We start from the raw sequence: 15,856 nt of genomic DNA, 5'->3' as shown, positions 1-15,856 counted from the left end.
TACCTGTCAAAAAGACGCGAAAAATTAAGAATTCAAAATTGATCCTGCAACATTTTCATTAGATGTGTTTCATTTTTTAAAGCCATTTATCAATTTCAATGATCCAGGTACTAGTAGGCGGGCATAATTCCTACCTTGGTATTATATGGTTCATGTACTGGCAACTGCACCTGTTTACAACTGGGGCTTATCGAAAAATAAAAAGGAGGAATATAAAAATGGTTTGTATTCTGATTTCTGCCACACCCCATAATTTTCAAACTCAATAAAATCTGTGCAACAGACAAACATACAGGATCAATTCTAACGAGACTAAGTGAAGGCAAACTGACTTATTATTCAACGTCATCTTCCTGTAGGGTGGCGCTAGGATTTTGTGCTTTGATGAGCCTTGGCGCCACCGAAGGCAACCTCTTTATCAGTAAATGGAACACTTCTGGTTGTAAGGTTTGCTGTAGCACTTGCAACAGGTCGTTCGGCTGACCGCAGACTGCCACGGCGTTGCCCAAGTGGTCGACGCCGTTTTCTAGGTCTCCAGCGGCGAGCAGTTCTTCGCCCAATTGAATCTCTTGCAAGAAGAATCTCTGGACCGCCTCGTGGTCTTTCATGTCCGGGAATACCGTGGTGGAACGTTTTCCGGACGAAGCGGCCGCTTTTTGGGCTTTTCGTCCTTAAAAGAAACACATTTTACTTATGTCACCACATTGAAGGTTATATACTAACGTTGGCGAAGCTTTTTCTTAAAATCCGGGTCCTTGTGCCTTTGTTTATCGAAATATATGCAATATCCGATAAAGAGGGTGGCCGACACGCCTGCACATATTCCCATAACCGTTTTCGGGGATACCATTGTTCTCTTTATTCGTTATTGTGGAAAATATTAACAACCCTAACCATCCATGTTTTCAGAGATCAGATCACAGAATACAAAATTCGTAGTTAATATCCCGCATCAAGGGCACAGATAAATAACTTGACATTGCAGTTAGCTGATTAAACAAGTAACCTTTGTGTCTTCTGCGTAAACTTCATAAAACTCTGTCTGTGGTAAACGTTAATATCACGACGGATATTTCCTTGGCTCATCCAAAAATAAGACAGATCGGTTTCTTTGTTCTGTGAATTCAGATGTAATTCCAAAATTTGAGAAGAAATATTTGGTTGGGTGGGGTTTCCCCTAATATTTATGGTTCCGTGCGCAGTTAATTCCTCCCAATTCGCCTTGAAATTCGCTGACGCTGGATATGATAACGTAAGTGCGGTAGCAGTGTATAATTATCGGATTTTGAGCAGGAAAGCAAAAGGTAGTATTTATCATGGCGAAGAAGAATAAAAAGTCAAAATTCGTCCCCATGACGTCCGATAATGAAAAAAGGATTAATGCCACCACTCAGCAAAGACCTTCCCTAGAGAAATCCAAGACTCCCAAGAAACGTGCGAGTGATACTAAAAGTAGGGAGTTAGGTGAATCCAGTTCCTTGAACGCTGAACCGGTAGTGTATACTGCTGAACAGGTAGTGTGTACTCGAGGTGAGCAAGAGCTTTTATCCAAGCATGGAGATGATGCAATTCTGGATCAGTCTGCCTCGTGTCAAATTAATGAAATTCCACCAGCTGAAGAGAATAAAAGTTTTAAAGAAAGAAAGCCTAAAGAAGCTGTTGTGGCAACAAGAACTTCACCTCAAGTGAAACAGTCACTTCCTGATACAATGAATCTGGAATGGATCAAAACTACTCCTCCACAGGGGACCGTAAAACCTTTTAGCAACATACAGCAGAATTTAAACCCTAGCTCGCCAGAGTTTAAACCGAGAGTCAGTTTCGATTCATCTCAAAATTTGGTGCCAAAAGTTCATTCCGCTAGTGAGATCAAACTTCCAGACTGTGTAGATAACATCGAGCCTGAAACGCATCAGCAATTGATGATTACTGGAGTGAATGAACCTTCTGAGGATTATGTTCAGCCATCTGATATAAATAGTGCCACAACAGAAGGTGTCTGCAACAGGGAGCCTCACAGTTGGGTAACTCAAAACAGGACTTCTCATTACCCGCGGAATGATAGAGGTGCCCATGATGAGAGGAGTCAGTTCAATCAACGACGTGATACTAATTATACGAGGGGTGACAAAGGTAGAAAATTTCGAGACACAAACATTTCTTACCATGATCGAAATGATCCTCTGAATATCCAAAATGAAGTAAACACCAGACAAAATAGATTCCCCAATCACCATTCGCGAAACAATTATCAAAGTGGTGATAGAGGCCATCACAGAGGACAAGATAATCGCAGATCAGGTGATTATCAACCAAGACCTCATAACCAAGAAAAGAATTTTCATAGAAATCAGAGACTGAGAGTTGACCAAAATCAAGGAGCACAAAATGATGTTTGCGGGCACAACCAGTCTCAAGACCAAAATGCAGAGGTGGGTATGGCGCCAGCAGGGTCGAATCACCCTGAGCACTACACCACGGATGAGGATAGGACACCAAACCACCCTCCTAGAAACAATTACAATAAATGGAGTCAAGTTAGTAATTCAAGAAGAAGCCTCAATCAGCAGGGTTACCATCAGGATAGGAGCGGTGGTTCTATGAGACACCAAAGGCATTCGACTGATGGCAATGACCTTGGACGGTATAATAATGATGACAAGGGACCCAGTGATAGTAGAATGAGTCGTAATGAGAAAAAGGAGCATAGAATGGAAGATGACAAAAATATGTCTCAGGATTCGGGTCAGAATTCATGGGCAGATGCAAGTAGCAAACAGGATTCAAGTCAGAATTCATGGGCAGATGCGAGTAGCCAACAGGATGAGTCTAATAATCCTCCATCAAGTATTGCTGATAATACTAATGGGCTAGTGAATATTGAAGGGGTCGAGTTACAGCAATCAGCAGAGTATGAAGCAGATTCGTCGTTCCAATCAGCTTGTTCTCATGACCAACAGACATCAGGGTTAGTCGACTGGAACGATCTCACAGATCCAGAGGAGGATGAATCTAAGGGGAGTGATAAGTGGGATACTTTGCAACATCAGTATCAAGCACATCAAGAAAGGACACCCAAGCTTGACAACTGGAGGGAGAGACCAAGCAACTTTAAGGATCCAAGGATGGAGAGGGAGCAGCAGAAGAAGAAAGGTGTTGTCCAATCCACATTGGATCAGTATTGGATCCCAGGGACGAATGCTGACAAGGAGTTTAAGAATTGGGAAAAGAACTGGAGGAAAATGCAGGAGTTTAAGAATGTAAAGGAGGTGCAACAAGATTTGTTCATGGTATCAAAAGAATATTCCTTGGCCCATTGCGTGGCAGAGGACATGAGGATGGGCAGTGGCATAGCTGTGCAGTTTAAGTAAGATATTTGAAATCATCTTAACTTATATAATAATTTTTTCTGATTCATTCCCATGATTTTCTGTAAGATCGGCATAAAAAAAAACAATCACTAGCAACAACATTGTACTATAATGCAAGGCAACTTTCAGGCGAGACTTTAAGTGTCAGGCTGAACTCCTCCAGCAAAAAGCTAAACAAGGTGGCCTGGCGGTACTCGAATCTGAAGGCAGACATATTTACTACCTCGTCACTAAGAGGTTATCAACCGGGAAACCAACGAACTACACCATGTGGCAATCGTTACGGAAACTTAGGGACCACATGGTTGAACATGGGGTTCAAAAAGTGGCCGTGCCGAGATTGGGTTGCGGTCTCGACAGGCTGGAGTGGGTGCAGGTGAAGAGCATGATTCAGCACGTTTTCGAGACCACAGATGTAGAAGTGTTGGTGTGCAATTTTCAGCAGGTAAGTCGTGGTGGTCAGGCAGGTATTACTGTCGAGGTAATTTGTGACAATGACGTTATATCCAGATGCTCAAAAACCAGTAGCTGATAGGTAAAACTCTAATATAAAAAAGCTTTGTTTTTTAGAAAAGTATTTTAATTGTTCCTTCAGATTTGCAAAAATCACAAAAACTAGCTAATTAATTAAAACTGTCAGAATTTGTGTCTGTAGCACATACGTATTTTTAAACGTTATTTGCCAAATAGTAAGGGCTCACCCTTTGGATGTAATGTCATTGGTTGGTTAGTTAGTAACATTTGGAGCATGTTGTAGAACTACGGACAGTCAAACAAATTATCCAAAATGAGGTCTGTGGAGACGACAAAAAAGACCAAAAACCGTAAAAACCACAGATAGGGGTAATCCGTTCGGAGTGGGAGTAGTCGAGAATTTTGTTTTATCAGGTGCTGACATAACATTGTTATGTTTACATAGCTGTTAGGTGATAGGTTAATGCACGGGCAACCTTAATTTTTGTAGAATGGGTGTTGAGGGTTTTTTTAAGCAATCATCGTATTTTACTGTCTGCATTAGCTATGATAGTTTTAATTTTTTATTTCCTTTATCGGTGCCTTGCCGATTAGTGGTGTATGGTGTTATCTTTAGTCTTAATTTATATTTTTCTATGTCGTTTATTTTTGTGTTGCTCACTTTATTTAAAAGGTAATTATTTTCTGCTTCGGCATACTTATATTTATATAATTTCTAGTAGTAGAAGTCCAGTGTCACTTTCGGGTACTTATTTTGTTAGGCAAATATTAACAGCCTCTCAAAAGTTCGACCTTACGAAAATTTTTCTTTTTTCTGAACCAAATTTGGAATTATTCCTTCAACAATTTAACAGGTTAAACATCAGTAGTTTTATTACAAATATAAATGTCATAAAAAAGGGTTTTTATTTCTTTTTAATATCGAGTGATGAAAAAAGCAATTACTATTATTGATTAACGTTCATGCTACTGTATTTTTTCTCTTCCTATGTGTTTTTGAGAAAATTATACTTTAACGGCTCAATTGTTGTTTAATGCTTTGTGGTACTACTCCGACTGTCGAAGGCAGTAACTATAGATTAAGTATACATAATAAAAGTGAGAGTACTAATACTAATGCCTACTACTACTGACGCGTCGCACAACGTAAGTTCAGATTTTGTACTCATAAAATGATGAGATATATGCTCCTTGGGTGAGTAATGTTATATGTTTCGTAAAATGTAATACAACAAGATTCCAAGGATATATGCCAGCTTACTAAATTGAGATTGTCAATGGCGATTCTCAAACTGGCCATTAATAAATTTCTTTTCTTTCCAAAATGCAACAAAATCCTTTAAGAAAGTTAAATCAGGACTAATGGGCTCTCTGTAAAGGAAAGTGCTGAGGCAGTCGATTTAAAAAGCTCTAAAGTCTAGATTATAATAACAGGAAAGAGCATTGGGGTAGTCCAGGAGCCATAAAAACCATGACTCGTTGCGATCTTCCACGACAATGAGGTTTAGGGATTCCTCCTCAAACCTCCTCAAATTTCTTTCTCCTCTATGACCGGAGATTCGTTTTTCTAGAGCGACCAGGAGCAACCGTCTCCGAACAAGGTCTATGTGTCGTGCAAGCAGATCCACGAAACGTACCCTATAACCAAAATCGAGAGCGGCACCATCATTCTGTATTTATCTACCGAGGACGGTGACGTCACCGATGAGATGCGCGCGCTCGACAAAAAGTTCAACTTTTTGTCGAAGTTCCGTGCGCACCGACCGAAAACTCTAGGGGGCGTAATCATACATGAAGACAGGAGACTCAACTACGTGTTGTGCGGGTGCATAGTGCGTAAAACGTCACGCGAGCCCATAGATTACGCGAAATTCGGCAAGTGCGTCTTCGAGATCAACAAGTACAACAGGAAGGTCGGGTTCGGCTACCTGGCCTTTCAGACGGTGTCGAACGAAGGGTACGGCGACGACTTGGTCAGCGAGAAGATACTAACGATACTCACCAACTACATGAGGAACGTCGACGTCTACACCTGCTCCGGCAATTTGGCGGACGCGCCGGAAGAGTAAGTGCGTTTGTAAGAGGGGTTCCGGGCCGGTGTCGGTTTTGATGGTTAGTTTTTTTGCGGTAAATCGAACCTCCATAGTAGTTTAGATAGTCACCAGATACGAAATTTCGATGCCTTTGCATTCAGGCAGGATGTTTAAGTAAGACGCGGCAATATTTTTAAAATCTTAGACATTTAATGTTAATGTTCATCATATTTTAAATTTAGAGCCAAGGAATCCATAAACCCTTAACTTAGAATCGTTAGAATCGTGTTGGGCAAGGTTCCACAATGGATGAAATATTGCTTATAAAACTTAATTTTGATGGCGAGGGCGCCTGAATAATATGGATGCCATAAAACTAGCAATCACGCCTCTAAGCTATTGCCGCCTCCCTTTTAGACATCCGGCCGTATAATAAATAATACTTGGCGCAGGCGGCGGAATATTTTATAAGCGGTCGCTCGGACCATTTGAACTACCAGGGAAACGTAAAATCCAACATCGTCGGAAATGATTTTTGCCTTATTTGTATCACGCGTGTGTGTTTTTTTTTTGTTTTTAGAAAACAAAAGGTTCGCCGCTCAAAGCGGCATTGCGTAACTGACCAGGGTAATTTGCACATTTTGTTAATATGGATATTCATATTGCGTTACTATCATCCGTCTTTTTAATGAGACGTCGATGATTTTTTCTTTGCTTGTGTTACATTTTTTTATCTCATAAATTTATATTTCCAGTGTGGGGGTGGGAAGGGGTGTTACGATATGTTTTTAATTTGCTAAAGTTGATTTTTATTCGATTTTTTGGTATGTATTTGCTTCGTTAATGTAGCGCCTTATTATATTAAGATCATATTAGTAACTATTTGTTGTGTTAGTTTTTAAATACACCACCTATTGTTTCATACCGCTACTGTTTTAATTTTTAAGTGCCTTAACAGCCCACTGTGTTACCGAGCTAATATAGGACTTACAAACAATATGAATTTGTGGTGATTGCCTCCTATATTTGTTATTCCTGTTGTTCTGGACCAAGAAAGACAAACCATCAAGCCAAAGAAATATATAAGGGTTATTTATGCCATACGACAATGAAGAGTTTTGTTTTTCCAATATTTTGTTTTATCATAGCATTTTTTTTATTTTTTAGATAATCTGTGACCCCGGTTGGATTTTTTGGAGAATTGATTCATTATTCTGTTTCTGTTGATCTATAGCCTCTAGAGCTTTGTTAATTGCTCCTCCTAGGATTTTTTTTCTTCTCCTGTTTATCCCCAAACAGGTCTTCACAAAAAGGAACAATTTGGAATAAAAGTAGTGTAAAGTCAACTTTTTAATGACTCAATATGAATTACAAAAACGTACTTGATTACTTTGGTTCGCTGAGATAAACGTTTTCTCATCTGCCAGACGTCACATATTTTCTGCGTCGTCTGGAGGCGCAGCGACAGATTCTTTCTGTATTGTGCCGCACCCTTGTTGGGGTGTCTGTGTCGTTCTTTGTCGTAAAATAAAGTTTTTATAGGGTTTGTCTTTACGGCACTTGGAAAATAGAGTCACAATTTGAAACGTCGTAAAGAGAAGTGAGATCTTCACGTGTGATTAATATTACTGTCATGCAGTGTTTCCACTGCCCGGAAATGAGACTTCCGTTGTATCCTTGTTTGAATAAGTGCAGTGTCTGTTACCATTTTTAAATGTCTTTGATTGTTTTTTTTTGTATTCATTGATTGATTGGTTTTACGGGAGCTTGCAGGCAAGTTCGCAAGTATGTCCAGGTAAGTCCGCGAGCAAGTGCGAAACGAATTGCGGCCACACACTATTCAGGTAAACCTCGAGGTTCACCATTTGGTGGAGCCTGCTGCTGTGCGAAAAGTGAAGTTGGCCTTTGCACTTGCTGTAAAAATCAGACACAATCTGATTCACATTCGCACTTACTCGCGTGTCTTGACCAGTACAGGCAAGTCACTGCATGTGTATAGGCCGCTTAAGAATAAATTTTTTATGTGTCTCATGTGTCAGACATTAAAAATATTTCTGAAGCTGATATGTAATAGAATATACAAAAAATTAGAATAAGATAACAAGACTCAATTCGGCTTTCGCGATAGTTTAGGAACAAGAGAACACTCTGTGCCTGAACGTTATTGCCCAACGGTGCATGAATATGAATCAAGAACTCTATGTTTTCATTGATTACAACAATGCTTTCAACAAGGTCCGACACTAACAACTGATAATAATTCTGAAAGAAAAGAATTTAGACACCAAAAATATAAAAATAATTACATATCTACTGCAATCAGAGAGCGATGGTGAAAGTGGAAGGAAGTAGCACAGGGGTGCTATCTCCGATGCTGTTTAACTTTTACTCAGAGGCAATAATAAAACGAGCCTTAAAAGATGAGATGAAGGGTATTGTAATTAAAGTAGTCCCCATTAACAACATAAGGTATGCAGATGATACTCTCCTGTTGGCTAACAAGTCAAGCGATTTACAGATACTGTTAAATAAAGTAATAAAAAAAAAGTAAAAGTAATAAGTGCGGTAAACTATTGAGTGAGGAGTTCGGATTGTCCTTAAATTTAAAGAAGACAAATTTCATGATAATCCAAAACGGCACAAAACAACCGCCAAATTCTTACAAACACACAATACATAGAAAAAGTTTTCAGTTATAAATACTTAGACTGTAGAATCAGGGGACTGGCGAGAACAACGTTTATGAAAATGAAAAGACTGTTTTGTTATAGCAACCTCAGTTTTGATTTAAAAATTAGAATGGTGAGATGCTATGCGTTGTCGGTGCTGTATTATGGTGGGGAGGCATGGACTCTGAAGAAATTGGACATTTCACATGAGGGTAGAGAAATACCATCTATTACAATTGATACTGCAAGGGAAACTTCTTGGAAAAAGGAGTGTCGGAAGAAGACGTCACTCATGGATGAGACATCTACGTGACTGGTGTCACGAATACACGCATAGCCTTGAAGATTGCCAACCTTCGCAATGAACACATGAAGAAAAGAAAGAGTTTTTGATTGTCGGGTGTGAATATTACTGCTGTGATGTGGTTTGTCATTCTATGCCTGTTTGAGTCATTGCAATGTCATTGGGTTAAGTGTTATCTGGCAGGTGACGTTGTTGAAAACAAAACTTGGTTCGTTTTACTTACTTTTTTCGAAGTGTTGTTTGATCTGGGTGACATGCAAATATACTTTGCTAAATTTGTATTCTAAATAATTTTTCATTACTTGTTGGAGCTAAAAAACAAAGCCCCCTCTTTATTTATATATTCTGCGGCAATGTCTAGATAAAATTATATTTTTAAACTTTGTAGGGGTTTATAAATCTATTATTTTTCATTTAGAAAAAAAATGATGACAGACCTATTCAAAAATCCCAGAATGTAAAGTATTTATTAAAGCAAAAAAAAAGAGTATAATTAAATGAAAAAACGACAATCGCAACTTGAATTATCACCGTGACAAGTCCAAGGTCGCGGCCCATGCGAAGGGCTGCTGCTCCGTCACCCTAACCAAGTTCCTTTCGAGATGGGGCGCGATCTTCTCGAAGGTCGTGTAGTGCCGCAAGGTGGCGTAGTCTCCCACAATAACGAGCTTGTGTTTGGCACGTGTCACGGCCACGTTCAGTCTGCGTTTGTCCTCGAGCAGCTCGTACTTGTTCCTCGTCCACTCTTTACTCATATCGCGCGATTTCGAACACGAATATATCACCACGTTTTTGTCCTTGCCCTGAAATTGGTCGACCGTGTTGATATCGACCCGGGTATCGCCGAGGATATCGAAAATTTGAGCGACCTGGGCGCGATAAGTCGCGATTACTCCGATCTGGTCGTCGATCACGCCCGAATCTAGCAGCGCGCGCACCAAGCGGTAAACTAGCGCCGCCTCGTATATGTTGGCCGAATCATCGCCGCCCCTGGCCCAATCCACCTTCTCATTCAAATCAAACACGGGGCCAGTGTCTAAAAATTGCACGGCGTTCTCTAGGGAGCCGTCCAACGTCGCTGACAACCATTTCGCTTCTCCGTAGTCCCTACGAAGGACCTCGGGTTTGGGTATCTTCAGCGTTGCCTTGGCAACGTGTTCCGCGCCGACGCAAAGCTCCCCGTTATACGTCAATGCGTTCGCCAGCTCCGTTATGGTTTCGTTCATCCGGTAGTTCAGATTCAACGTAATTCGAGACTCGTCGTTATTCAGTCTTTCAAACAAGCTCTCCGTCATTCCGAGGTCACTGAAACCGGGTGATATAAATCCGAAAGCAACGACTAGAAGTAAACTCGGCAGTTTGTTGGTTTATATTTTTCCACAAGTAAAAGAAAGTAGAAAAAAATCGGGAATATCACTGCAGAAAAGGAAGGAACAAGAAACGATCCTTTAAATCTTCATTATATGAACTATTATCATGCCTTTTTTGTTAAAAACAACCGCCAAGGCTGCGACCAAGAATTTAATACTCTTAGAAAGCTGGCATTATTATATTGTTTTTATGTATTATAATATATATTTCGATAGTATGTGTTTCCCTGATGTAAATTGTATTCCATAAAATCGAAAGACAAGCAATTAAAAAAAAATGTAAGAAAAAAACAGAGAAAAATAGATTAAAGGTCGGGAAATTGAAATAATGTACAAAATAATTACTTAGCTGCTTAACTAAGTTCATGTTGACCATATTAACATCTATTTTTAATATTATAAAGGCAGCAGACTACAGTTTTTTTTTGTCTCAATTAGAATTCGAAAACAATCACGCCATATAATCATTTCTTAGAGTAATAAATATATCAAAAAATCATGTTTGGATTGTCACGCGTTTATGAAAGGCCAAATATAATTGAAAATATTTTTAAAATTTTGATTTTTTGATTTTACCCGACACCCAAATATTTTTTGAAACCATAAATAAGGGAGATATAGTACTTTTGTGCCAACCTGTTTGTGATAGTTCGCTTTACAAAAAGAGTGTGATATTAAACCATAAAGATCTCAGTGAAATTTTTAAATTTTATGTAGAAGTAACACAAAAATCACAGTGATGGTTTCGTTTCCTTAAAAAATAGAGTTTTGTTCAGTTTTCTGAGATTTGAACGACCACGTCGCCAAAATTATTACAGTATTTTGGGTATTTAATCTACGACAAATTAGGTTAGCTTCCGCAAGGTATTTACTTACATGGCGTCTTTATTCTTCACCACGGCCGGCAACTGATCGGGATCGCCGATCAGTATGAAGGTTTTCGCCGCTGAAAGCGGTCTGATCACGGAACACTGCAACACCTGAGTGCTCTCGTCCACGATGCATATATCGAGCGTTCGTTTGGACAGAGCCGGATGTCCGGACGCGAAACACGTGACAGCTAGAATTTGCTAAAACCATACGTTACGGCGGCCCAAGAAATCAACTCGCGCGAACTCACGGCACTGTTGTAAACCAAGTCGAGCTCCTCGGGACTTTTGCAGTCTTTGGTCAGGTACGATTCCGTGTAGTGCCTCACACTGCGGTGCACTTTCGACTCCCTACCCAACCTCATTAAATTAATCCCGAGTTTGACGAGCTTGATGCACACGTTGTCGACCGCAGAGTGGGTGTGGCTCGTTATTAATATAGTTTTGTTCATTTCCACCAGGAGCTGGATCAGCGCTACTATCGTCGACGTTTTTCCTAAAATTGTTTCCTAAGTTTGTCCGGTAATTGTTTAAATGTCAGCCTACCGGTCCCGGGCATTCCTTTGATCAGCAGGTAGTCCTTGGCAGCTATGGCCTTCAAGACCGCCCTCTGTTGCACTTGGTTGAGTCTTTTCAGTATGGGTTTGCCTTTTTCCGCGATCACTCTGGGCAGTTTGCTGTGAAACGTGGGCGGTTCTCGATCGATAACGATTCTCCTCAGTTGGTCTGCTCGATCGGTCATTTCCAGTAAGAGACACAAGCTCGCCAAGTTGTAGGTTTGGAAAACGGACGATTCGTAAGTGTCCAAGAAAATCGTACTATCGCGGTATTTTTTGTTTAAATCTCTAATACAGGAATATTAACGTTATTGCTTTTATGGTTTGCGTCTGTAAATAATACCTGTCTAAGCAAACGGTAATTGAAGACGAAGTGATGCACGTCACGTAGCCCGAAGCGACGGCCGGTCTAGTCTCGACGCTGATCACCACGTAATTATTTTCTGTCAACCCGCTAATGAAAAAGTTCCCTTTTTCCGCGTCGTCGCGACTTTGGAACGTGTGCTCCCACATCGAGTTGCATTCCGGCGAAACTTTCGCGATTTTTAAGTTGATCAGGCACTTGCCTTTGTCCCTTCTGAGTAAAGAAATCAAAAACCATGGAATACAATTATTTCGTGGCGAACGCACCTTCGCTCGGGAGGTACCGTGTAAATATCCCTTAGCTTCTTCTTGTCCTTTCCCTGGTTCATCTCCAGCGACACCATCGAGCTCCAACGCATGAAATATGCGACGTGGCTCTCGGTTAAATGGTTTTTTACCTGCAGGTGGACCATGTTCAGCGCCTCTTTGCTGGAAATATCTTCGTTGGAATATCTGCAAAGCGGCGACTGTGAATATTCCACAGTCTGACATTTAAATCTGACCTGGAATGCGAGGCGCACACGACGTTGTATGGGCACTTGGCACAGCTGGGGTGATTGATGGGTTCCGGCAATTCACAAATTTCCACACCTTTACCATCGGAATTTTTCACCACTCTCGGCTCTCTACTCAAATAGTACGCCAGTTCGTTGCGCATGATCATAATATCCCTTCGTTCCGTGGCTGTCATCGCTATTTCTTTCAAAACGCCTTCCCTGACGAGAGACGATCGAATACAATTGGGATTAATAGGCTGTGAAGGGAAGGGGCCCCGAGTTCAAGCCTTGAGGCGCCCTCGCAATCATTTTAAAGTTTAAATGATTTATCACTCACTTAATATACAATAATAAGCCGGATGGTACGTTGTAGCCCAACTTGGTCATCATCATGATGTAGAGAAGGACCTGGGCGCGATGCTCTAGCGACACAGTGGCCCTACCAGTCTTAACCTCCAAAGGCATCGTGGCCAAACCACTTTTGACGCTCACATCGATTTTCCCTTTCACCCCTAAGTCGGGACACCACACATTCTCCTCAATGTCGTCGATACCGGTAATGGAGCCTTTCCAGTCGTTTTTTTTATACTGCTTCGGGTTAATAGTTAGTTTGCCGTTTTGCATGTAGGTGGCAACGAAATCTCTTATTTTCTCGCAGTACAGCAGGAGTTCTTGTTCGACGAATTGGGTGGTGACCTCGCTTTCGTAGATGCGCGCTATCTGGAATTTACGTAAGGTATCGAAAGGAAAAAGGAAATAAAATGAAAGCGCACCGTGTCTTTTGCGTTTAACAAGGTTCGCGCGCATTTATGGATATCGTCGAGCTTACGAAGATCTTTTTTTAAGACATCTTGCATCAGCTCGTGGACCAGGCTCCCTATGAGCATGTATTTGTTGGTAGGGTCGAAGCCGCGGAATTTCTCATTGAAAACGCACTTTCTCTTGCAATAAACGGACCCTGTAAATGTATGGTAATAACGTTTTACTTTTACGAGTAATATTGTGAGATCGTTGAAAAAGAAAAAATATTACCCTTAAAAACGTTAAGTTAAAAACTAAATTCAAACGTTATGTATTAGCAATTTTATTTAGTAAAAGAGATTTTAATATTCTTTTAAATCTTTCTTTTTAGAGCTTTGTCAGAAAATCGCTATTTATTTGCAATAATTTATTTAGGCATTTTATTCAGACATAAATTTCTACCTTGCTGTGCAACCTATAATTTCGGGTTCACATTTTTCATCCTAGTATTGTATCACTCACTAATATTTCTATTATTATTTTTTATGAACATTATCAGAGAATAGACATCAACAAAAAAAAAGTCAATATATTATATTTTTGTAAAAATTCTCTTGTAAGGTAAATATTTTTCCAGAATCTTTAAAGTTTCCCCAGTTTCCCTTCCCTATAAGACCATTGCAAATTAAAGTGAACTTAATTTTCCTATAAGATAATTAGCATAAGTACCCTATGTGAGTTTTTTTATTCATTGATTCATTTTTTGCGACAAATTTTATAACTAGTGATTTATCTGTAGAAATATTTAAGGTGATACAGCTGCCATTACCTCAATAAGACATTATTTTTATAATTGAATCTCCCTTTGTTATTTAGTAAGAATAAGAATTTTGCAAAAAAATAAAAATTTCAACCTAACAGCTATATTTTGATGTTCAATTAGTGGAATTAAAATATATAATAACCAAAACTACTTATAATACCTTCCTCCACTCAAATTGGTTAGGAAATGAATGGGGTATGTCCATACTTAATTGTTATATAGGCAGGCTAAGCTTTTGTTTATTGGAGAATCAAAACAAGGACCTAGAATATTAGAATTACAAAAAAATTACCAGTGATGGATGTTGTGGAAATTAAGAGGTCTGGTTCATAAACTAAGAGGCCATTTTGATTGTCTATCAACCAGTCGCTCTCGCCAATTTTTTTGGCCATCGCATGAACCGTATCTCCAATGCAAAGTTTGGAGTGGATCCTAAAGTTAAACATTGTGTTAAGCATCCTCCTTTTATCCAAAATCTTACCAAAATCCCTTAAGGGTGCATATAGCTTGCTCATTCTTCTTGGTGGATTTAAGGGTGAGTATGGTTTCCAACTTATTCTGAGTAACGCCGACGATTTTGCAATGCTGCGACTGGGTAAGATCTAGCGAGTAATCTGTCTGTTCGAACTGCAAAATATGATGACAAAGGTGCGATTCGCATTATTGAAGTTTTACCACTTGTGCATCCCAGCTGTCATCATTAAAGTCACCATCCATATTGTTACAGTCAACATTCTCTTTTTCTGTAGTCTTATTCCTTTGGGAATGCGCGGCTTTCTGCGGTGTGTTTACACGACTTTGACCACCCTTTGGAGAGAAGCAATCTGAAAAATTCAATTTGCCTTTAACTTTGGAGACGGGCGAATTGAACACCTGTTTATTTTTAAGTATATTCCTAACGGGTGTCATTTCATTTTGCTTCTGCCTTTCTACCTCGCTGCAGCTTTCGTTTATGTCCCCTGCATTGCTTTTGCTGGGGGTGACTTTAACAAAGTTTTTAATAATCTCTACATTGAATTCATTCAAGTTGCTGGGTGACCTCTCAAACAACTTTTTGGGCGTCTTCTTCTTGCCGGACGTCTTCTCAATGCTGCGCGGAGAGTTGCTTGAAGAGTTTTGAGTGGGAGTGGTGGATATTTTTTCAAATTGCCTGGGACTCACTTGATCATTTAGTCTCTCGTTTACTTTTTCGGGCGAGTTGTATTCTTTTAATGCCCTCTGAGAGAGTAGTTTCTCAACGCTTTTAACCGCCAGCAATGCTTGAGTTTTAGTCGGTGTTAAAGCAAGAATCTCATTTGTTGACGGTTTTGGATAACAATCTATATCGTCTATTAAAATGGATGATTTTATTTTATTAGGGGTTACGCCGCTAGTCGACGGTTGGGGGCTGCCAAGTGTTTGTTTTGAGAGTGATCTCCCTGGGGCCTGGGTTGTCTCAAATTTTCTCTTCTTTGAGTGAGGTTCAGCACCCAGGCATTCATCCTCGCTGTCGAGAACTTCGATAAATTCGACGTTGCGTGATTGAGTCGGGCAAATTACTTTTCCATTGTTTTGTTTAGTAAAAAAACTTGAAATTTTCATACAACCCTTAGCAGCCTGAAATTTCACGACTTAGTCGAATCAAATTCGATGAAGATAAACATTTACCTGAATCCCTTTAGCTTTCGGAGCAGATTTTTTCATCTTAAGTGATGTTTCCTTTATTACAAATTCCACCTTTTAGATATACTAAAAAATCGAGGTTAGTTGTGTTGACTTGGTTTTTCGCGCTAAACCATAGAACTC

General features: G+C 39.9%; 3 protein-coding genes across 5 annotated transcripts; 1 reads left to right on the top strand and 2 right to left on the bottom strand.

Annotated features, from left to right (window-relative positions):
• Positions 1-208: 208 nt before the first annotated feature.
• On the bottom strand, positions 209-940 carry LOC132706923 (mitochondrial import receptor subunit TOM20 homolog B-like). Its single transcript, XM_060678521.1, has 2 exons — positions 724-940; positions 209-670 (listed from the first exon to the last, which is right to left on the bottom strand). Exons 1-2 carry the CDS (start codon positions 848-850, stop codon positions 336-338), a joined length of 462 nt encoding a protein of 153 aa, XP_060534504.1. The 5' UTR covers positions 851-940; the 3' UTR covers positions 209-335.
• Positions 941-1,075: 135 nt separating this feature from the next.
• LOC132706921 (filaggrin-like) lies at positions 1,076-6,897 on the top strand. 2 transcript variants are annotated; one of them, XM_060678518.1, is made up of 4 exons: positions 1,076-3,367; positions 3,501-3,816; positions 4,129-4,259; positions 5,417-5,554. In XM_060678518.1, exons 1-3 carry the CDS (start codon positions 1,317-1,319, stop codon positions 4,210-4,212), a joined length of 2,451 nt encoding a protein of 816 aa, XP_060534501.1. In that variant the 5' UTR covers positions 1,076-1,316; the 3' UTR covers positions 4,213-4,259; positions 5,417-5,554. The 2 variants fall into 2 exon arrangements, with proteins under 2 accessions (XP_060534501.1, XP_060534500.1); XM_060678517.1 differs by lacking the exon at positions 4,129-4,259 and having other exon boundaries at positions 5,417-6,897.
• Positions 6,898-9,108: 2,211 nt separating this feature from the next.
• Positions 9,109-15,851, bottom strand: LOC132707030 (DNA replication ATP-dependent helicase/nuclease DNA2). 2 transcript variants are annotated; one of them, XM_060678663.1, is made up of 13 exons: positions 15,719-15,851; positions 14,747-15,667; positions 14,553-14,698; positions 14,364-14,503; positions 13,281-13,465; positions 12,845-13,227; positions 12,514-12,726; positions 12,278-12,463; positions 11,991-12,224; positions 11,637-11,935; positions 11,342-11,586; positions 11,098-11,291; positions 9,109-10,156 (listed from the first exon to the last, which is right to left on the bottom strand). In XM_060678663.1, exons 1-13 carry the CDS (start codon positions 15,752-15,754, stop codon positions 9,379-9,381), a joined length of 3,960 nt encoding a protein of 1,319 aa, XP_060534646.1. In that variant the 5' UTR covers positions 15,755-15,851; the 3' UTR covers positions 9,109-9,378. The 2 variants fall into 2 exon arrangements, with proteins under 2 accessions (XP_060534646.1, XP_060534647.1); XM_060678664.1 differs by having other exon boundaries at positions 12,278-12,439.
• Positions 15,852-15,856: the final 5 nt, after the last annotated feature.

This window comes from Cylas formicarius, unplaced genomic scaffold (genome assembly GCF_029955315.1).
Source record: "Cylas formicarius isolate icCylForm1 unplaced genomic scaffold, icCylForm1.1 PGA_scaffold_9__14_contigs__length_23061073, whole genome shotgun sequence".
NCBI classification, from domain to species: domain Eukaryota; kingdom Metazoa; phylum Arthropoda; class Insecta; order Coleoptera; family Brentidae; genus Cylas; species Cylas formicarius.
Note: the sequence above shows the minus strand (reverse complement) of the source record. Positions and strands in the feature narration are given on the sequence as shown.

Coding starts and splice junctions, on each gene's coding strand:
- LOC132706921 (XM_060678517.1), top strand. CDS start 1,317: ATGGCGAAGAAGAATAAAAAGTCAAAATTCGTCCCCATGACGTCCGAT. Junction 3,368..3,500: donor GGCATAGCTGTGCAGTTTAA/GTAAGATATTTG, acceptor GGCAACTTTCAG/GCGAGACTTTAAGTGTCAGG. Junction 3,817..5,416: donor TGGTGTGCAATTTTCAGCAG/GTAAGTCGTGGT, acceptor TCGTTTTTCTAG/AGCGACCAGGAGCAACCGTC.
- LOC132706923 (XM_060678521.1), bottom strand. CDS start 850: ATGGTATCCCCGAAAACGGTTATGGGAATATGTGCAGGCGTGTCGGCC. Junction 671..723: donor TAAGAAAAAGCTTCGCCAAC/GTTAGTATATAA, acceptor GTTTCTTTTAAG/GACGAAAAGCCCAAAAAGCG.
- LOC132707030 (XM_060678663.1), bottom strand. CDS start 15,754: ATGAAAAAATCTGCTCCGAAAGCTAAAGGGATTCAG. Junction 14,699..14,746: donor ACAGCTGGGATGCACAAGTG/GTAAAACTTCAA, acceptor CATATTTTGCAG/TTCGAACAGACAGATTACTC. Junction 12,727..12,844: donor GGCTTATTATTGTATATTAA/GTGAGTGATAAA, acceptor GTCTCTCGTCAG/GGAAGGCGTTTTGAAAGAAA.